The 21,731-nt window shown below is 46.0% G+C and overlaps 7 protein-coding genes across 7 annotated transcripts; 4 read left to right on the top strand and 3 right to left on the bottom strand.

Annotated features, from left to right (window-relative positions):
- Positions 1-96: 96 nt before the first annotated feature.
- Positions 97-952, top strand: F5891DRAFT_1201235 (uncharacterized protein; the record flags this gene model as incomplete). Its single annotated transcript, XM_041368875.1, has 5 exons — positions 97-146; positions 196-334; positions 381-572; positions 626-780; positions 832-952. 5 exons carry the CDS (start codon positions 97-99, stop codon positions 950-952), a joined length of 657 nt encoding a protein of 218 aa, XP_041216542.1.
- A 2,387-nt stretch (positions 953-3,339) lies between these two features.
- F5891DRAFT_1084400 (uncharacterized protein) lies at positions 3,340-3,779 on the bottom strand. The gene is made up of 2 exons (XM_041363455.1): positions 3,558-3,779; positions 3,340-3,500 (listed from the first exon to the last, which is right to left on the bottom strand). Exons 1-2 carry the CDS (start codon positions 3,704-3,706, stop codon positions 3,428-3,430), a joined length of 222 nt encoding a protein of 73 aa, XP_041216541.1. The 5' UTR covers positions 3,707-3,779; the 3' UTR covers positions 3,340-3,427.
- A 2,731-nt stretch (positions 3,780-6,510) lies between these two features.
- On the top strand, positions 6,511-8,688 carry F5891DRAFT_1201234 (cytochrome P450; the record flags this gene model as incomplete). Its single annotated transcript, XM_041368874.1, has 13 exons — positions 6,511-6,721; positions 6,772-6,901; positions 6,951-7,139; positions 7,188-7,339; positions 7,402-7,517; positions 7,570-7,699; positions 7,758-7,771; positions 7,820-8,009; positions 8,060-8,116; positions 8,171-8,195; positions 8,242-8,378; positions 8,436-8,568; positions 8,613-8,688. 13 exons carry the CDS (start codon positions 6,511-6,513, stop codon positions 8,686-8,688), a joined length of 1,560 nt encoding a protein of 519 aa, XP_041216540.1.
- A 544-nt stretch (positions 8,689-9,232) lies between these two features.
- On the bottom strand, positions 9,233-10,755 carry F5891DRAFT_329831 (uncharacterized protein). Its single transcript, XM_041371366.1, has one exon. It carries the CDS (start codon positions 10,269-10,271, stop codon positions 9,282-9,284), a length of 990 nt encoding a protein of 329 aa, XP_041216538.1. The 5' UTR covers positions 10,272-10,755; the 3' UTR covers positions 9,233-9,281.
- Positions 10,291-10,755, bottom strand: F5891DRAFT_1084370 (uncharacterized protein). Its single transcript, XM_041363454.1, has one exon. It carries the CDS (start codon positions 10,498-10,500, stop codon positions 10,312-10,314), a length of 189 nt encoding a protein of 62 aa, XP_041216539.1. The 5' UTR covers positions 10,501-10,755; the 3' UTR covers positions 10,291-10,311.
- A 6,635-nt stretch (positions 10,756-17,390) lies between these two features.
- On the top strand, positions 17,391-20,229 carry F5891DRAFT_989197 (uncharacterized protein; the record flags this gene model as incomplete). The annotated part of the gene is made up of 12 exons (XM_041378053.1): positions 17,391-17,607; positions 17,670-17,888; positions 17,947-18,332; positions 18,393-18,446; positions 18,531-18,611; positions 18,696-18,875; positions 18,937-19,136; positions 19,193-19,394; positions 19,451-19,611; positions 19,681-19,777; positions 19,835-20,014; positions 20,068-20,229. The coding sequence occupies 12 exons, from the start codon at positions 17,391-17,393 to the stop codon at positions 20,227-20,229; spliced, it is 2,139 nt and encodes a 712-aa protein (XP_041216537.1).
- An 87-nt stretch (positions 20,230-20,316) lies between these two features.
- F5891DRAFT_1201229 (uncharacterized protein) lies at positions 20,317-20,742 on the top strand (the record flags this gene model as incomplete). Its single annotated transcript, XM_041368873.1, has 2 exons — positions 20,317-20,637; positions 20,701-20,742. 2 exons carry the CDS (start codon positions 20,317-20,319, stop codon positions 20,740-20,742), a joined length of 363 nt encoding a protein of 120 aa, XP_041216536.1.
- Positions 20,743-21,731: the final 989 nt, after the last annotated feature.

The following is a 21,731-nucleotide window of genomic DNA, read 5'->3' as shown; positions in this document are numbered from 1 at the left end:
CTCTCAAAGAGCTCGTTGCCTCATGGGTGAATAACGATTGTCGTCCTACTCCACTCATTAGGACCAGCGACAAGCACCGTCGCAGTTTCGTGAGCGATGCGTGTGGTAAACTACTCTGCCCAGCGGAATGGCGGTGGGACGACCCAGTGTGAGTAGTGGTCTTCGGTCACTCGTATAATACTGATGTTTGCGCAGAATCAGGGCTGGTATCCGCGACCGTACAGCTGCTTTTATCGTGTCTGAAAATTCGTGGCCGTTGTTCATGTATCAAGATTACGATGCTGACGTCGAGAATCTGGAGCGCGGTCTCATGAAGTCGAAGCTGTTAATTATGGTGAGTGGCATGACTTCCAACTAATTCATCACACATCGCATTGCAGGCATTTAAAGCGATCTTCACTTCTCCCTCATCTGCCAATGAAGTCGATGGCGAAGGCGACGGCGCCGATATCATTGAGAACCACCGACGCGCCCAGAGGCAATCAGATCAAACGAAAGTCAAGACATGTGTCGCCTCGATTATAGGCATGCGGAAGGTAACTCCTCGCGCGATCGCGTATACAGCTTGCCAGGTGAACATTGATGCTTCCCTCTGACTAGTACGAAGTTGACACTTCATTTGAAGATTCGGTTTGCTCTTTCTAACATTACCTCCTGGCGCACCGTGGATGGGGATTTTGATTATCAGATATACTGGAGCAATATTGTAGACTTTTTTGAGAATGCCCCGGGTCCGGCTGCACGAGGAAGGGTGAACGAACTTCTTGAGTGGTGGACCAGGTGGGTAATGACTAGCTCGGTTGGACTGCTGCTAACTCGGGCCCTGTGCAGAAAGGTTTTCGGGAAGAATCACCGACAGGATTTGACGCCAGATGTTGTTTCGCGAATGTCTGTCAGTGCTCTTGCTACTCAGAGGCAGGAGAAGGAGGATGCTGTATTTGACTCCGACTAGGTTGCTTGAGCTCGTGTCCACTTTCCTTTAATTGCGACACGACTCTTTGTTAAATAGTAGTATTAATCAAGTGAAATAGACTTGTTCCTGCACATCTGCAATCATTGTCCCTAGCACAGTTTGAATTTATATCCTTGAACGTTGCATTGGAATGTAATGATCGGATTAGTGGACAAGTTCGTCAGCGATATAGACTCGATCCACCGATAAATAACGTTTACTTTAACACATCTTCTAATATCCACCAGGGACCTTGCATTTTCTAGTGTTCGTGCCCATAGGACTGATGAAGCTTGACAGGATGAATCCAAGAGATACAGCAAGGCCATAGCAACCTCTGTATTTTCCGATATTCATGGTGGGTTCTGCGTTATCTGATGTTCGTGCCCTTAGCGACATTTTCTAGTCTTCACGCTCATGACACAATTCAGCCTGCAGTTGGTGGATTCACCCGCTTGTGTCTGTCAGGCTGAATTCAGGAAATACAGTCACGCTATGGTGGGTTCCGCGTTATCTGAACTTCGTGCCACTGGCATCATTTTTTAGTTTTCACGCTCATAGCACAATTCAGCCTGCAGTTGGTGGATTCACCCGCTTGTGTCTGTCAGGCTGAATTCAGGAAATACAGTCACGCTATGGTGGGTTCCGCGCTATCTGAACTTCGTGCCATTGGCATCATTTTTTAGTTTTCACGCTCATAGCACAATTCAGCCTGCAGTTGGTGGATTCGCCCGCTTGTGCCTGTCCAGCTAAACTCAGGAAATACAGTTACGCCATGGTAGGCCCTGCCTTATTTAGTGTTCGCACTAATAGCACTGATGAAGCTTGACCAGATGGATCCAAGAGATACAGCAAGGCTGCGACAACCTCTGAATTTTCTGATATTCATAGCAAGTTTCTGCGTTATCCGACTTTCGTGCCGTTAGCATCATTTCTGGTTTCCATACTCATAGCACAATTTAGCTTGCAGTTGGTGGATTCACCCGCTAGTGTTTGATAAGCTGAATCTAGGGAATTCGGCTATGCTTTGGTGGGCTTCGCATTATTGCTTGTTGAATGGTAAGTGAGATACTGTGCCGGCCCATAGCCCACTGCAGTTAAATTGGTCAACATTTAAATGGGATATAAGTTGTTTTGTCGTTCGTATCACTAAACATACCTTTTCGTCTCCTCAAACACTAAGGATCCTGTTGTCAGGATCCAGTTCATGGATGATCGGAGTCCCCCCAATTGGTTGAATATACAATGTCAGTTGATCAACTTCGGAATATTATTCACATTTGCCAATGCTGACCAGAATGCACCGACTTGCTCCATAAAGGTCATGACGATTACGTGCCGTGATGTTAGTCAGGATCAAGTTCATGAATGATTGGAGTCCCCCCAATTGGTTGAATATACGATGTCAGTTGATCAGCCTTCGGAATATTATTCACATTTGCCAATGCTGACCAGAATGCACCGACTTACTCCATAAAGGTCATTTGACGATTACGTGCCGTGACGTTAGTTCCCGAAGGCTTCGCCAGAAGAAGATTTCTCTTGAAGTGTTTTGAGTCCGGCACCAAGTTGTGAGTCTTCAGCTGCATGCTGACATTTGATACCATTCTTATCTGTTCACCAATTTACTGATGTGCATCTCGGTGTCCATCAAGAGATAAAATTTACTGTGATATATTTTGTAATACAATTTGCTCCTCATGTAATGTATTGTTGCGAGTGACGGCTGGCAAATAGAAATGCAATACGCACGACTCTACTGCCACTATCCTGTTGCAACATAAGCTTACACTTTGAACCCTCGGACAAGTCACATGCAGGTCATGGTCATTCTTAGCTAGTGACAAAATAATACTTGGGGACCGAACGCTATGTATCTGCATTACTATGGACATCACCAGCATATCTTTCACCTTCATACATCACAATCTCCTTCTTGTTCCCTTGTAACCTCGGTCTGTATTCAACTTCATGAACATGCACCGATTCGTTTTTTCTTAGATCCATCTTAGTGGAAACGCCTACTCAGCAAATAATGCTACTTCGCTGGTGTGCCTTTAAATCGGTCTTTTCTCGACATTGCCAAACATTTACATGTGAGAGCGGTCAGCAAATTTACGTAGAATGTTGTGATGCTCCAAAATATATTGCTTTAAATAGCTTTGTCATCTGTTCACCGATTCACTGATGATTATGCGTGACCTAGGTGTGTTTTATTAGGTCCATCATGCGCACACATACTTTTATTTGATCTTTGAGTCTGTCTATATCACACCAACAGTGAGGTGCGCTGTGCACGCCCCCTGATAGTATAATTATTGTGTCCTTGCACGTCTTATCTCAGTCCAACATTCCCTATATTTCACGAACATTTCATGCCAACTCCGATATGCGAAGAGCTGCATGAAGTGGACATGTGATTTCCTTATGCGCATTGACCAATTCTGTAAATCACTAGTAATTCGTGCGTCGGTGTCAACTGCCATACTGCACCGATGTGAAAGCAAAAACACGACTCACGGTGCAAATAAAGAGCAACTGTATGCAGGTGAGTCATGTTATCAAGTCCAGGAAGATGCTGATACATACGCATTGTTTGCTGTAGCAGAGGTTGCTCTGGCATTGTGAGTCATGAATGCACCACGGGCAACATTTATCGGCGCTAGCCTCATCACCGGTAACGGGGATGGCAGAGGTTGATGATACTAGAGCAGTAATGACGGCGAGGACGATTGCGGCAGAGGAGAAACGCATTGTTTGTGACTCGTGATATGGGATCAGGTAGTTCTGAAGGCGATTGTAGGAAGCCGGCTGGCTTTTATATTCTTCTTTGGAGTCCCTGTTGCCTGTTCGTGCGTGCGCTCGAACAATCTACAATGCCAGCATGTTGCCAGCACTTAAGCCCAATGAAAGTCGGACATACGGTTTTCCACTGCCCGCAGCAACGCAGATATACTGTGACACTTCTTATTGCGTAGATACACGTCGGTATCTGCGCTTTCCGTAGCTGCGAAAACGATGCGCATCAACGCTGGTGTATGCTTTTCAATGCATTGACTACTGGATAGAATTCCGTAGATTTGAATATACTGTGTATCCCTTTGATATTTTGCTGGCTTCGACGCAAATATACGGAAATCGATGCATTGCAACATGACATACAATACAAAACATGGGAATAGAATCTACCCGCGCTCATTCGCGCGAGCTCCTCCCTCTAGGCTCTAGGATTGTCCGACCCCGGTGCCCGGCTAATGAAACGTGCCGCTAGAGAACTTTGCAGGGACTTTGACCGTATTTGCGGACGACATGCGATCAGTAACCTAGATGGAATACACAAATGAGCATACATTAATAGGAATAGGATCAGTACTTACCAGATTCGAAGCTTCAATGTCATAGTTCTGTAACAATAAGAATAGAGCACGATGAAATGAATGAAAATGATACCGCTTGACAGCATTCGTTGGTGCCCGAACCATAATGAGCAGAAGTCCTCATGATGTCACAAAGCTCGAAGCAACATCCAAAACCTAGGCTGACAACAGATCAGTGAATCAGAGTAGCAGTACTGAAAACAAATGTACTGGTGTGGCACGAGACATGTCAGGTACTAGAAGATTGAGTTGAATGACTCGGAGTGGTTATATGCGCCCTGTTTCGAACGTTTTCATCTAGTATTGACACGACCAAGGCAAAAAAACTCACATCATTTGAGTCGTCGTGACGAGGAAGAAAGGGATGAGAGAATTCAAGGTAGGCAGGCGACGACTAAGTCAGTCGACAATAGTAATAATGCACTGATGATGGTGAGAGGAGAGTTCATTAAAACTTCGAGTCGCAGGCAAGTGGACTTTTGAAATATTGAAGTTGGTTCGAGTGTGGCGAAGTACGAAATACATGAGCAATAAGATATGTATTACGCACGGACCTTCAATTGAACATGTTGACAGTTCGTCGGGGACTGTCCTTGGTTTTGCGGGTCTGACGGAGAATGCGCAGACTGTTATTACTGGGTTTGTGTGAGTATCAGTAGTTTTCCTGGATGTGGTCAACGACCAGGTCACCAGAAACCCCCGTCTATAGTACTGTCGAAGCGTGTGATATACGGAATATTAGATAACGCGGAGAATAAACATACGGCCCCGGGAACGACTTAGTTGCCGGGCCTCGAACCAGTCCATTCTTGACTCGATAGTAGTGGCCGACGACCGCCGCAGACCTGCTGTTGAACCAGATTACACAGTCACTGGTTGCGAATGTGACGTACTGATACTACATCGCGATCCCTTGTATCATATGGCTTTTCAAATTAATCCCCGCTTTAAGTTGCAGGTCCTAGCTCAAAAGTTGTTAATGAATGTATGTGACAAGTTCTTGATCTTTCAACCGTTCTGACATGGACATCTCACAGTGATGCTACACGGTCTAGCCAAGCTCAGGGATTGCAGCCGAGTACTGCCAGATTTTTTCGATGGCGACGAGATGAGTCGTCTGCATTTCTTGACCAGTTCTTGGTCTGACCTCTGCGCTCAGTGCTTTTCAGCAAGCAGACCCATCCTCGTTGTTCTACACATAGCCCACACCGTACTCCCTCCGAGTCTCTCTGTGAAACCACGTGCGCCCGTCGGGGACTTTTCATTGCTCTTCAACCACACTCGCTCCAATACCGATAGAGCAACCGAATTCCAGCAATGCTCAAGGCGGTCTACCTTCTCTCATTGTCGTCCTTATATTATTGAAGTTGTTATCATACAGGACAGAAAGGTATGTCTTCGCATGCGCTTCCAACTGTTGTGGACAATAGTCTCTGTCCAGGCACTGGTTGTTGCTCGGCGGCCAGAACATGACAAGCTGAAATGAACACAGCAACATCACAGCCAGTCGGATTGCAAAGCCCAGGCGTCTTCACCGTAATGTCGCTCTGCCTCCGCCTCGCCGTTGGAAACGTTGTATTCGCAAATATATCTGAATACTCAAATAACACCGGAGGAACTGCCAGATATATAGTACCGACGCGGTCCTGTGAGTCAGAATTGAATATTGAATTCCTGCATGTATGTTGTCTCATGAGCAACGCGTTCTGCGCGCCACTATCTCAAAGGATGGGCCTGTAGACTCACCAGCAATCCCTGCCACACAAGCCCTTTCATTGAACTATTTTTGTGGGCTTCGCTCGCATGCATAGTCAAGATGTGCTGTAGTAATCGAATGCTGACCATGTCTTCCCCGACCAGTGAGCAGGAGTCGATTGAGTACAAGGTGTTATGCAAATACGACTCACTTTGGAATATGAGATGTAAAGAGCAGAGACACAGCCCTCCGTGGGTGATCTATTCACCCGATAACACAACATTTGCAATAGGCGGTCCGATAATCACCCCGTCTGGCTAGATGGCATCTGCTGCTGCTATAAGCCCGTAAGAGCTAGAAGCAATATACATATAGAGCGATAAGAGACACATCGCTGAGTTGCATCATCGGCGGCGATTTACTAATTCCCCATGGTTATAAGGTCGGTTGTATGATATACGATTTGTTAACCCACTGCTCAAATCATGGCTCCTGCAGTTGACGGTCACTTTGCTATCATCGCCGGCATTTCGCTTTCCTTTGTCGCCGTCAAGGCACTGAGGCCGTTCATCACGAAGCGACAGAATAGTCCTTCTCTTCCTCCTGGCCCAGTGCCGCTCCCACTGTTGGGGAACGTCTTATCTGTTAACGCTCAGGAGCCTTGGCTGACTTATACCAAATGGTGTGCTGCGTATGGTACGTGAAAAAATAGTATAGGGTATATGCACTGCAAAACATTATAACAGGGGACTTGGTCTTCGTGCAAATGATAGACGAGGAAATGGTCGTGGTCAATTCTCAGCACACTGCAGAAGCCTTACTGGACAAGCGTTCTCGGATTTACTCTGATAGGCCTTACCTAGCCACACTCGAGCCGTGCGTTCTTTCAGTATTCTTCTACTCGACCAGTCTGAGGCTCTTGCAGGTATGGCTTGTCAATCAACTTTGGATTCATAGGTTATGGCGATGAATGGCGTCTCTGCCGACGAATCTTCCACCAAACTTTCCGTTCCGAGTCTGCAGTAAGATTCCGCCCAATGCAGATCAGGCGTGCTCATGAGATGGTCAACAACCTAATCAATGACCCTCAACATTATCATGACCACTTCGCAACGTCAGCAAATTACCTTTATAGATTGAACGCTTATTTACCTATTTACAGATTCTCGTTATCTGTTGTGATGTCAACTGTATATGGCTACGATGCCAGTGCTCGTGATGATCCTCTTGTGCAGAATGTGGTAAAGGCACTGATCTCGGGCGTGGCCATGTTGACCCCAGAAAGAGCATTGATGCTCAAGACCTTCCCTTTCTGTGAGGGCTCAACTCTCCTAGATGAGAGAGCGTTAACATGACTGCACTTTTGTGGAATGTAGTGCTAAAGTTACCTGACTGGTGCTGGGGATCATCGATCAAGCGTACTGCTCGATCTTCGACCGAGCGCATCAATGAAATGGCCAACGCGCCATTTCGATATGTGCAACAGCACGTGGTAGGTATTTATTTTTCTCTTGGATCCAGACATTGGTCCGACCCTTGCCAAGGCAGACAGTTCGATCCTGGCTCGATCTTCGATGGTTGCAGAAAATTTGCGACGGATGGAAACGCAAGAGAAGGTATCAAATCCTGCATTCGAGAATGCCTTAAAGAAAGCAGCTACTACTGCTATTATAGGTAAGTAAACTTTTTTACAAGCAACGTTGTGTCCTTGACATAAACCAATATCACACAGGTTCATATGAGACGGTAGGCGGGTAACTCCTTCATGACATCCGCCCTTTATCCTCTTTACAGACCTCGGCAGTCTTGATGGTCTTTTTTTTGGCCATGGTATTGTATCCAGACGTTCAGAGCCGCGCACAAGCGGAAATCGACTCGGTGATTGGAAGAGAACGGCTGCCAACGTTCGAGGACAGAGCGTCACTACCCTACATTGATGCACTTGTGCGAGAGACTTTCCGATGGGAGCCCATTGGACCCCTTGGTATTCTCCCCTGCCAAGTGATCTGGCCTGTACTGAAGATAATCTCATAGGCATACCACATGCCACCTCGAGTGATGACATATACGATGGCTATTTCATTCCAAAAGGTCCGCTGTTGTTGTCCCATCAACACAACAATCATTTATAATACCGTACATCAGGCACAATCATCACGTATAACATATGGTCCGATATGTTCCTCCAAGCTTTTGTAACACTGACTTGATTTTAGGGGCATTACGCGGGATGAAAAGCGGTACCCCGACGCATCTCGCTTTATACCAGAGAGGTTCATTGACGTTGATGGCGCGTTAACAGGTGATGACCCCGCACAATACTCCTTCGGCTTTGGCCGGCGTATATGTCCAGGTTCGCTAAGTCACTTAAATTGGATAAAAAATTCGTTGATAAATAGACTTTACTCAGGGCGGTATACCGCTGATGTTTCTGTGTGGTCTGCCATTGTGACCATGCTGGCCACATTAGATATTTCTTCTGCCAAAGATGACCAGGGCAAAGTGATCAGCTTTACTCCCACGTTCACCACGGGAGTGGTTCGGTACTTGACTCCCTTGTGTCGGTCTATTCTCTTATTACTAACAGCTTCGTTACTTCAGCTGTCCCGCGGCCTTCCCTTGCAGTATCTCAGCACGGTCGCGCGTCCATTCAGACCTTGTAGACTGTTGGCGAACTGCCGAGTTTTGACATCAACGTCGCACTTTAAATTTGCGCGCTAGGAAGACCGAATGAATGTACAATTACAGTTCTAGGAAGTGCTTGCACCGGAGCTTTCTCTCCTTCCCTAACGTCTGACTCTGGGATCAGCTTGTTTGTATACGAGACAATATATAATACGATATCGAGATTGATACGATGCAGATACTATTCATGTCGAAATGTTGATGACCCATGCTTCGCAGCTACAATATCTCCAGCATCCTGACATTCATCATGTCCCTCGCTTGTGCGATGATATTGTTATCCGAAGCAATTCTCTTATACTCCCAACCACGCTGTTGCGCTAGCAAAAGTGCGCCAAAAGGACGAGCAAGGCGAACGAGCAACTTCAACCCTCTGGTAACCAGCTCACCATCTCCAGGTTCAGCAGACCAATCATCCACGCTCTACGACTCGTCTGTAGAGTCCTCGAGATTATGCCAATTGCACGGATAGACAAGCAGAAATGTCTGCCGAGTACGCCTTGCAGGCGAGAACTGAACAAGCTTGTATTCTGTTATGACCAGCAGGTCTTGTAGCCTGTCTGCCTTGACTTCATGTGAAACATTTGTCCCCGTCTCCACCAGGCCTCCGCTTGACTTCTGTGAGAGGAAATACAATGCAAGGCAATCGCAGTCTGTCGAGGTTCTCAAGAGTGGTATACAGTTTCAAAGCCGACTCCACAGCCACGATATTGTTTCGCAGCGTCGAGATTGAATTCTGCATTTCGTCTTCGGATAGAGATGGCAACATGCATGGCAGAGCCTTGTATGATGAAATGTTGGCTGGGAGGCAACTGTTGAAGTCGGATGATTGTCCCATCCGATCAAGGGCTGCGATGTCGCCTGAACGAGCTATGATCTCCTGTAAGAAACGTCCTAGCACCTTCTGTCTTCCTTCTCCATAGATTATAGGAATGTGGATGCCGAATATCCCAAACAGCGAATACGCGATGTTTTCATCACGCGCAGTGACACGCGTTGATGCCCATTGAAGTTTCTCTTGGGCATCTCTCAACCCCGGGCGGAAGGCGAGGAGCGCCCGCGGGTTTATGCCAGTCGAATGCTTCAGCTCCTCCATAATACTGACAGACTCCTTGTGGTTGCATGAGCGGTTGTCGAGATACAGAGTCCAATCAGCTTGGTAGAAGAAAATGACTTTCGGGGCCAGGAGTTCTGGAATACTCCATGCTCGCGTGTTCCAAGCTCTGTTTGCGAGCGTGCCCGACTTTGATGAAGAAGGAACATCCGATAGGTAGACAATGGTGAGTGCTGAGCAGTGATACCAGATGAACATGGAGTGATCTGAAACCTGGAGCTCAACAATGTCGAGCCGGTTGATGCAGCACGTATCGCTCCACGCCAAACGATGCCCCGCATCGCGAGCAGCTTTGCAGAATTTCTGTAACTTCACTACGGTTCCAGCCGGGTCCAAATCGTATATGGTCTTATGCTGAATGTCGTACAGCGTTGGCTCCTGGGTTTCCCACCTGTACGATAACATGACCCACGAGTACTGCGTGACCGCTTCTTTGATGGGCTGCATTTGGAGAGGCACTGATGAATGTAAAAGCTCTTTATACTCTTTACTCTCCGTAGATGCGTTGATCTGCGCATGTAGAGGTGTTGATTAGACGAAGTGGAGTGTTCTCCAGTCGGGCGTGAATGGCTAGTCGACTAGCATCTTCTACTTCAAATTGACTGACGTATTGGCGGTGTAGCTCTGCAAAAATGCGAGTGATTTTCAAGTCAGGCACACTGATGTCACGAAGCATACGCGACGAGGCGTTGACAGGGTTATCATCAATGACATGACTGGTAGATACACCGACACCACCATGCGGGAAGGGAGAACCTTAAAAGTCGTGCAAGTCGCTGATCACAAATCAGTGGATGTGCAACCCACGCGTGGCTGTGATCACCGTCTTTTGTGGTAGACTGTTGGGTAGTAGCCTCTAGGCTCGTGACCAGCATGGCGTATAGTTGATAGCCAGACTAGTTACGAGTCTAAGTAGCCTCGGCGTTGGAAGAGATGGTCACTGGGGCCTATTTGTAAATGTTTAGTAGAAACCGTCTGGTCCCGATGCCATCTGACTCATCAAAACTCCGATCAGTCGGTCCTTCAAGTCACAAGGGTTCTACGTACTACCTTCCACTGGCACGAAAGCTTACAGCTACTTTTGAAGGCGAGAGTCCAATATTAATGATGCTGCGGAACCCTTGGCTTATAAGTTGTCTACAGTCTGAGCTCAAACACTCTACTTCTACTTTACAGTTGCCTCGCTTTCCGTTCGCTCCGTCCAGATGGTGGCTAGTATATGCATGTATGTATCTCGATCAGTACTTTACTCTGCTATCCGTGCGTCGCATGATGGACTCAAACAGATCATTGCAAGGACACAAACCTGATGCACGATTTGCACTCACATGGGTGATGACGCGGCTCCGATAAACGTATGTATGGATGCAATGTCCAGTCAGCTCCGAATCTTTAAGTCTCTACTCCGAGTCCCGGCTCAGCACACCTCATCTTCTTGCTATGTTCATTCGCGATAGAGGAACCATGAGTCCGCGCGATTTATTCCTGTTCCTTCTCCGTGGCCTAGATGGATAAAAGCGCATCTGAGCAACGATGAATTACAGTCATCTCAGACAAAGGAATTCCGCAAACACGTAGAATCAGCTGTCTGGGCATCAAGGGCCGTGTTCATTGCTAGATGTGCCGGGTAATTGCAGCTTGCTGCCCGGTACGAGTGTGGGCGGACAAAACACCGACTTCAAGTAGTGATACAACGAGAAATGGGTTTTGTCTACATAAATCTCGTCTAAAACATACTTTGAGACGCCGAAACCAAAATAAATACGACGGATCCTCGACCTAATATCTCCTCCATGTGGAGCACTCAGCAACCATTTCCTACACAGTACTGCTAGTTGGTACATGCACGCGCTCCTGGAAGACAATCGAATTCATGCTAGTTTCTGCGTCGGATTCGGCCACAATTTTAGCGTGATATTGTCGAACGCTAAGGATGAGGCGTGGTCCCAGCACAAACATCTGCACGGGTAATAAAGTTGCCGCAATACCATAGACTATCGCAGTTGCTACAGGATTCGAATTCTACAAAAATGATGAGCAGTGGTTACATGTAGATGTCAGTGACATGTTGGCGCACCTGGAGCTCTGGAGAGAAGGAGACAAGCTGAAGGCAAGAGACACCGGCAAAGCTAGCACATGCGGAACTTGAGCAGAAGACACCATAAGCACATAAGTTCGCGTTACAAGCTCACCTTGCAAAATAAAGCACGTGAGATTCCATCAGCACTCTGAAACAGTCCCCGATGGTCGATCCCGTCAATGGGCCGAGTCGTCGTAGGTCACGGAAGTGCTTTGCAGCGATCCAGGCTGAAAGACACAGTGCAAGGACCTCCCAAACAGTGTTGAGCGTCCAGACCATTGACACCGGAAGCTGGGAATCCCCCTCAGATGTGGCAGTGCATATATGAATACCAGAGAGTATGAGTTCGTCTGGTATCTGTCCAATGAGCTGTGTTCTTCAATTCAACAACTAAAGCTTACCCCATATGAAATCATACTTGAGTCCTATGATCGTGATTACTGCGCAGGCAATGTTTACAGCTAGGAAGACGATAACAAGGACGATAAGCATTCTTCTAGATCTCTGATACATGGCATGCAAACGAGCAATCATGATGACTTGTATCGTATTTCATTCGAGTCAGTATCACTGAGGTATCGCAGCTGGGCAACTCACCGTCCAACATGGCAGTTATGACCACAACTGCCCCATTTGTTGCATAGTTTATGATATTGCCTGAAACACCCGATTAGCGTTCACTCTCGTACTAGGATAAAACGCTCCGACTCACACCTATTGAATCATTATGTGGAGCCAAGTCCAATGGTCAGATCGCACTCACTCCTACAAAAGAATGTATTTATTGGATGGAAATGAGACGGTTGCGGGATACTCACTGCATCTGTCAGCGAGACCACTGGCATGGTTTCTGTGCGCCGGCGGTCAAAAGAATGGAACATGGTGAATATCAGACATACCCAGAACGCTAGCACTGATAATGAGAGATGGGCTATCAGTATAGCAACTACTTTTTGGCCTCGATTAACATACACAGAAAATAATATTCCAACATAGCGTATCTAGAACATTTTGGAGTCAGCACAACCACCAACGATGCTATGGTATAAAATGAGGTACGAACGACTAGGTACAGCACGGTCATGAGAGACCAGCGTTGGGTCTGTCACGAATTCATTGTTTTTGTTCTGATATGGGACTCTGTGACTCACCCAAATGAGGTCAATCTATGACACCATTGTCAGCAAGTTGGGTGCGCCGACGGCAATAGCATCAACCTACCTCTTGTGCGAGTGTTAATACTGGAAATATCATGAGAATATCAGCAATTTCAGGACACTGTGCTGCTCACCCCAATCGTATACCACCACGAAGGCTGCAGCAACTGCGAAACCAAAAGTCAATATAAAATCAAGACATAACCAACTGATTTGGCGAACCTATCCAATAGCTGAACAAAATACTGAAATTGATCAAGGGCCACCAGCTGGGATTATTTGAGACTACGGTCATATTTGAGGATGGGGGATATGGGTGTGTATGACGACCTAGCATTTATATACCAGAGGTCAGCTTGTTTTGCCAAAATCGGCATGATGGTGATCGGCCTATTTGAAAGTAGAATTTGATTTGCACTAATAATTACTGCCTGAATCTTCTCACGCGGGCGGTGCTTATGGAACAAGAACTTGGCCATGATACCAGTTCACCTACTCCCCAAAGTAATTGATTTACCCTCCTCCTCGCGGGCACATGACGGTCAACGTTCCACCTTTCAATATCTAGAACGTTCTCTAACCAGTACCCAGTCTTAATATCAAGAATACCACTCAATCTCCCTTTGCAAGTTTGCACCGACCCGGCCTCACCGCTCACCAGATTAAAATCCACGTGTAAGTATCATACGTTCCGTTATTTGGCATAGCTCCAACTCAATTTCCGATCTGATAGTCCATTATACGACCCAATTTAGAGACCTTTAGAGCGTCTTTTTTACAATGTCGACGGCAACTTGAACGCCGTCTGCGCCTTCATCATCTTGTAAAAACTACTTACATCTGCACAATCAAACCTGGGCCGACTCTCTGCCGCCATTAATCCCTGCATGAACTGTGTTTACTTGGGACGATGGTGTCGTCTTCTGTGACAGCCGCTATCCCTGCCTCACTCTGCGTTCATCATTCATACATGCCTCGAGACTCAATCTAGACCATCAACACAAGGTAACCATCAATACGGGACACAAGGTAGCCATCAACACGGGATGCATCTTCCATCAATGATTCCACATTTTTTGTCCTCAGATAACTGATGCATTAGTGATACTTTGTCGGGTGCGCTTTACTCCTCGCCCAGCACAGATAGTCTGCGTGCTGATCTGACACAGTATCAGCCGTCTAAGGTTTCACGATTCGCTGCCACTTCTTCTTTTGCTTTGCTCAGGTAGTGACATGATAGAGTCGATGTGATCTGATCAAAGTATGTATATCAAAATATTGTAGTCAGCGCCTTACTGATACTTTTCCAGGAGCGTTTGATACCTTCCGAGTCCTGACTTGACGCCCGCTTCCCATCTCTACTCCCTTCTCATCATTTTTAATTTTCTTGCCATGCGCATACATTCTTGACAGAGGGCCAGGCATATACTCATCCCGTAAGTCTGTTATAAATTGACATGCTCGATATCGTCGAATCATGCTTGAATAGACGTCGATCAGCGATTGATTGTGCCAGTAGCACCCAAAACAGAATGGACCTCGATCTGGTGTGACGCCCATCACAACAATCCATACCAATAGTTTCTGAGGACATTGACAGCCGACCTTCACCCTTCACGCACGACTCATTACTACTTCCCTACTGCCCAGATGGATGATATCGGGGTGGGCATGCGTCTGGCTTGTTGTCTGGCTTGTTCCACTCTCATCTACGACCCTCAGTCATTCAGCATAAATGATTTGATTGACTCAAGGACGCCATCGAAGATGGACAGCGTGAAGAAGGGCCATCAGCGACGAGTCCATTTAGAGACTATCCAATAGCTTCCTATGCACGCCCTGAGTCAACCATGTAAGTCCCGAGCAAGACTCTGTCGTATCGTGTCACTGAGAATTCGCTGGCTTTAGGTAAACTCGAATAAACAAAACAGAGCCAGCCGCAAAAACTCAAAGTAGTAGCAAATCGGGGATCTGATTCCTGGTACATTTGACAGATACTCTCGGCAAGTATGCCTGCCTGCTCTCCCTTCAAGTTTGTGTATCTGATGTATCCGATCGAAGCCTTATCTAGCCTATCTGATCATCCCACTCTTCTGATTCATCATGCGTCCATTCAGTATGGAGTTGGACTTTGTCCGCCATAATTGAACATCCAAGCGTCGTATCCGAGCCTTCTCATCATCGATATACCTTGTGTCCCCATCCATCCATAGAATCATTGATCATAGTCACTCACTCTCCTTACGATCATCTTGTGTTGAGTGGTCTTGCATATCACCTGTTATTCACAAGTTATCTTCTTTAATTGGTTGTCACAACAGCCCACGTGAGAAGCATTAATCTACGGTACCCTATAATGTTCCTTTGAAACATCTTCGAATTTAGACCCACGTACTTGAGCTGGCAGATGATCACATGAAGTGATACGCTGTCTTTTCGATCGTCTATCTCCTGGCCCTAACGTCGGTGTCGATGATGAATATTTGTATGTATGTTTGTTTCTTGTTCAGTGCTTTATTCGTGCTTAGCAGGATGAGTTGCAACAGATCTTGCAAAAACGCAAATTCGACGCACGATTTGCAGTCGCATGCGCGCCACGCTACAATGGTGCGACTAAGTGTAGTCGATACCTCATGAATAGGTTGACAGATCAGTACTCGAGGCTTTCATCTTCATCTTCTTACCATGCTTTTCAGCTTGCTAGTTGGTGCAAGTCTGGATTACTGACTCCCAGTAGCGATACAACAAGAAATGGGTTTGTCTACATAAACCTCGTCTAAAATATACTTTGACATCATAACACGAAGATCCTCGACCAAATATCTCCTCCATGCGGAACACTCGGCAACCATTTCCTACACAGTACTGCTAGTCGGTACATGTACGCGCTCCTGTAAGACAATCAAATTCATGCTGGTTTCAGCGTTGGATTGGGCCACGAGTTTAGAGTGATATTGTCGAACGCTAACGATGAGGCATGGTCCCAGCACAAGCATCTGCGCGGACAATAAAATAAGCATAGCACCACCGAGTGTCTCAGCTGCTACATAACTCGAACTCTACAGAAATGATGAGCAGTGGTTACATGTGATGCCAGTGACATGTTGGCGCACCTCGAGCTCTGGGGAGGTAGCCTCGGCGTTGGAAGCGACAGTCACTGGGGGCAGGGGCCTGTTTATACACATACTAACTGTTTATGTAGTAGAAACTGGGTACGAGATCTGAGAGTCCCCTTACAGCTAGCAAGAAGCGCCTTGGCAAGGGAATATCCGAGTCCCAATGGCATCTGACACATCGAAACTCCGATCAGCGTAACTATTCCAGAGGCTCAACTTGATTGAAGTTATTATGGGGAGTAGCCAGACTCCTACCCATCGGCAGTGTGTTGAGAGTACATCCGAGTGCCGCCACACAAACCAAATACGACCAACAATAATTCAAACAGCGCAACTTTGGACTCTAACACACTTGGCCGACTGGCACAAGTTGTTGGTGGCGCAAGAGTTTGACCTTGTTTGTATCTCCCATTTGTATCAGCTCAATAATAAAGGCAAGGGGAAGATTCGAACGCGGGTCGTAAGGCAAAAAAGGTAGTATAGCTTACCACTACACCATAGTAGCTTTGCTTGGTGACATTATGATAGACATATCACCCATTGGCAAGCCGCTCACCAGTATATTGTTTTAACAACAGCCGGATATTGAACTCATTGCACAATTGCATTTATATTAATATACTCGGTGTATGAGCCAAAATAATAATTGACTCTTGGGCTGATCTGTCTACTTATTGTGATACTTGTGTATGTGAGCCGGCCCAAGTATGTGCAGTCTTGCCAATGGGTGATATGTCTATCATAATGTCACTAAGCACAGCTACTATGGTGTAGTGGTAAGCTATACTACCTTTTTTGCCTTACGACCCGCGTTCGAATCTTCCCCTTGCCTTTATTATTGAGCTGATACAAACGGGAGATACAAACAAGGTCAAACTCTCGCGCCACCAACAACTTGTGCCAGTCGGCCAAGTGTGTTATGTCGGAAAAATATAAATGTGCCTTGGAAGGCTTCTCTCTTGCGTCACCATTTCGGCATCTTCCAAGCACAATGCAGCCGTAACCCAAGACCATTCCATAGAACATAGGATATTATTGGTACTTTCAAGGGCCCAGTCATATTTTTGGCTGCTTACAAAGGAAGGACGGCATGTTTCCAATTGGCTTCCAAGCTCAAGTTGCTTTGTCAGCATCTGATCAACAACGCCCAAGTGTTGTAACTGTATCTCCGTCCTCCCAACCTCAAATACTGTTTATATTGTACTCATTCACGATGGTACGGTCAGCTCAAGCCCTGGACCAGGCACAAGGTTCATTGTCATCGAGGCACTGGAATCACGTTCAGGTGAAGTGTAAATACTGCAATCAGCCATATACATCCCGAGGCGTTGCATCACATGAGAGGAGTTGCTTGAAGACACAAGAGAAGAAGAAAGAGAGGAAAGAATTTGCAAAGTTAGCCATGCGAGCAGTTGAAGCGCAAGAAAAAGGTGCGTTCTCTATTGTTATTATTGTCTGACTGTAACTGAATCAGCTTATTTGATCAATGCAGCACGCCATCACAAGAAGAAACAGCGTGCAAAGGAGCATGCTAGTGCGGTCTCCATGCAGCCCCTGGACCAATCAGTAACAGACATCGTGTCTGATTCAGAGGGCACTCGGGTCGTTGATGAAGGCAGTGCAGGTCCTGTCGATATATCACACTATGATTACTATGAAGGTGATCATGACGATGTCGGAATTGCCAGGGATGTTGCTGACCCACGACAACGTGAGTACATAATATGCTACTATTTGCGATCTTCGTGACTGACTATTTCTAAATGCAGGTTCGGGTTCAGACACAAGTATGGCAAGCATTCCTGGACCAGTGCCTTACAACTCAGCTCGTCCTGCTGCTCACCCTGATATCGACTCATTCAAGACAGAATATCATCCAAATAGTGGTCGCCCCACTTCGGTCGAAACATTTTCTGCATTTGGGCATGGACACGCACAACCAAAGTTTGATGACCGTGAACCATGGCATCCTTTTGCGTCTCGTGCAGACTTTGAATTTGCTTCGCTGACACACAAAGCCGCTCTCAACAAGGAGCAGACTGATGAGCTACTGCGGCTCATTCAGAACATTGTGGATGGTCATGCAAGGCTAACATTTAGGTCTCACAATGATGTGTCCAAAGCCTGGGACACCGCTGCAACCCAGTTGACACCAGTGAGTACTCTTTATTACTTCGCCCCGGTCGAGCTTCTAATGGGCTAGTTAATGTTGTAGTTTGAGCAGCATACTATCTCTGTAGATCACAAGCAAGACAAGCTCGAGTTCGAAGTATATACATGATCACTATGGGACTGGGCGCTAGATTTACTGCAAGAGCCATTGTTGGCCCTGCACTTTGTATGGGATGCCCAGCGGCTATTCAAACACAACGGCACTCGGTATGAACGTTTTATTCATGAGCCATGGACTGCAGACAGGTGGTGGCACATCCAAGTATGTGCATAATGTAAATATACTGTGTACAAATGTCGCTAATAAGTGATATCATTGACATGTTGGTTTGATTTTAAATTGTAGTCGAAGTTACCTAATGATGGGGTGCCCTTTGCGATCATTCTGTACGCCGACAAAACTCATTTGTCCTCATCTGGTATTGTCAAAGGGTATCCGGTGATTGCCCGTTGCGGGAACCTGCCGGTCAACATCAGAAATACCACTGGAATGGGAGGTGGTCGAGTTGTTGGCTGGCTACCTATCGTAAGTACTCTCACTTCATTTAAATTTATGCTTCAGTAATAATGAAGCGGGATTCTTGCAGGTGCCCGAGGATGCTGAGCAAAGTGGAAAGTTATCATATACTAACATAAAGCGCGTGGTATGGCATAAAGCCTTCTTGAAGCTACTGGAATTGGTCATAATTTTCTCAAAAACGGGATTCGCGCACCATTCCGACTTCGATAATATCATGCGCTGGTTGTTCCCACTCATTTTGCTCTTGTCGGCTGACTATGAAGAGCAGTAATATATTTTTCTTCCCTTTGTGATGTGTATTTCTGATACTATATTATTGACAGGTGCGTGATGGCGCTGATACGGAGGACAGGTTCCAATTGTCCTTGTCCCATCTGCCTTGTCCCTACAGCTAAACTTTCTGACCATGCTGCAACATACCCCATCCGGACAGTGGAGGATGCACAAGATTGCCTCAAGCTATACCAGGAGGATCGTGTCGCTGGAGAAGAGGCCCTGAAAGAGAAGAGTCTTCGACCTGTTGAGGTACGTTACTGTAACCTTACCCCAATGTCTTTCTCTCATGTTGATGTGGCATTTAGAACTCGTTCTGGCAAGTTCGGCACTCTAACCCTCATGAAATAATCTCGCAGGATCCGTTGCATGCCTTCCATGGTGGTCTGTTTGGTAAACATCTTTGGACTGAGGTTAAGAAGCTGTTGGAGAATCTTGGGCGCAGCGCCTTGAAACAAGTGGATAATCAGTGAGTATTCAAAATTTGACGTATATTGTCTTCAAGTCTCTCATTTCAATCGTTATCTCCTGTCTCAAGGTTCACTGCCTTCCCACGGTGGCGAAATCTCAATCATTTCAACAGCGTCACAAATATCAGCTATAGCGATGGAAACAAGCTTCAAGATATTTCAAAGGTGCGTCAATTTTCTATATTATCAATACAATACTTTCTTACACGTCTCCTGGGGTAGCAATTACTTTATGCAGCTCAAAATGTGCTAACACAGGAAGAGGACAAGGCTGGCTATGCACTCTTGAAGTGTATAGCCAGCTACCTTCATATTGACATGTACATATCCCTTGATGTTCACACAGAGAGTACCATCGCCGCTGGAGAAGCCGAAGTTCTTGTATTCCAGAAACACATGGCGGTACATAGTTTTTTTTTCATTCTTCAATGCTCAGTTGAATTAAATTACTACAGGATTATATAATCGCTGCACGTCACACAGAACTGGGAACAAAGAGTTGGAATTTCCCAAAGATGCATTCCCCGAAACACATATTCCAGGACATCCGGGAGAAAGGTGCCGCTCGCAACTTCAGCACACGACCGAATGAAGGATGTCACAGGCCACTCAAATGAATGTATTCGCTTCAAACAAATCGCAAGGAAGTTGCAGGCCAGGTATTACAGTCCTAACATCGTCACTACTATTCTAATGCCACCACAATGATACAGATTCTCAAACTGGATCATAAGAGCTTTGTCTCTGAAATGATCTCTGGTCGCATTTTCCACCTTGATGATTTGTCAGAACTCGAGGATGAAGATTCTGACACTTTGGATGACGACACTTTCTCAGGACATGTCTACCTTGGTTCCGCACAATCACCCACTACTTTTGCGGACGTAGAGAAAGAAAATCAATCTAGGCGTACTTTCGACAGGTTTCGCCATAAGTTTACAAAGTTCATCAACGAGTTTCTCCCATCGCATAACATCCCATTGCCGGAAGGGACAGTATGGTTGAAACCAGCTGCGCAAGACAAAGTAAGTGCATTATAATTACTCCATGGTATTGTCACAACCCAATAACAAATTAACGCTGGGCAGAGACTAGGACTCAAACAAAGAATAATCATGCAGAGGAAGTAGGCAGCAGGTACGTCTTGGTATTGCTCACTTGGAGATACAAGAGGTTTGAACTAAAGAACTACTGACTACGACGAGCTACCTATATACACATATTGAAACTGAGATTGAAACTGAGTATGAACTAACTAACCAATCAGAATAATTAAAGGTATTGTATGATTCTATATATAACTATGATGTCATAACATGTGCCGCAGCCGCAGTAAGACTCTGGAACATTCCAAGAGTGTCGCGAGGCATGACGTCAACATCTTCGGCATTGTCCGATAGATCATGTGACTCTGGTAATTCTACAATAGACGCAATAATAGGAACTTCTTCAACAGTAAACACTTTCTTAGAAACAGGCGCTGTGACTGGGCGCTTAAAGGACTTAGAATTTAGGAATGAATAATGGTTTGTATTTGGAACTCGTGACATTACCCCCTCTCTAGGATGAGTGTCATCGTGAATGAAACTAGGACGAATAAACCTTTTGCGCCATTCCAAAAACTCTTGGGTTCCGAACACCGATTTATTAATTTTGTGGGGATTCAATGCCTTCGGATTTTGCCGGTGAAATTCTTGAACTTTCAACCGTGCATTCTCAAGGTTTTCCTCAGGTTCCCATGTCGCTTCTTCTATCGGATATCCTTCCCACTCTACTAGGTATTGGAGTTTTGATCTGTGCAGTCTCGAGTCTAGGACTTTTCGTACTATCCATTCAGAATCGCCTTCTGATAAGATCTCTGGCGGCGGACGATGATGTGGAAGTCTTTGGACTAAGGTCGAGGGGGAATGCGGAGTGAGTAATTCTACATGGAATACCGGATGAATCTGATATTTTGCTGGAAGGTTCAGGCGGTAATTTACGTCACCCGTCTTCTCTAGCACTTCAAACGGACCAAGTCATCGATCGGAGAGTTTCTTATTTGGTCTTTTCTGACGGATATTTTTGGCATTGAGCCAGACCAGATCTCCTTTCTTGAATTGTGGTGCGTCTTTTACTC

Source organism: Suillus fuscotomentosus (assembly GCF_016647785.1).
Source record: "Suillus fuscotomentosus strain FC203 chromosome Unknown F5891scaffold_284, whole genome shotgun sequence".
In the NCBI taxonomy this organism is placed as follows: domain Eukaryota; kingdom Fungi; phylum Basidiomycota; class Agaricomycetes; order Boletales; family Suillaceae; genus Suillus; species Suillus fuscotomentosus.
This window is presented reverse-complemented; position numbering and strand designations above follow the sequence as displayed.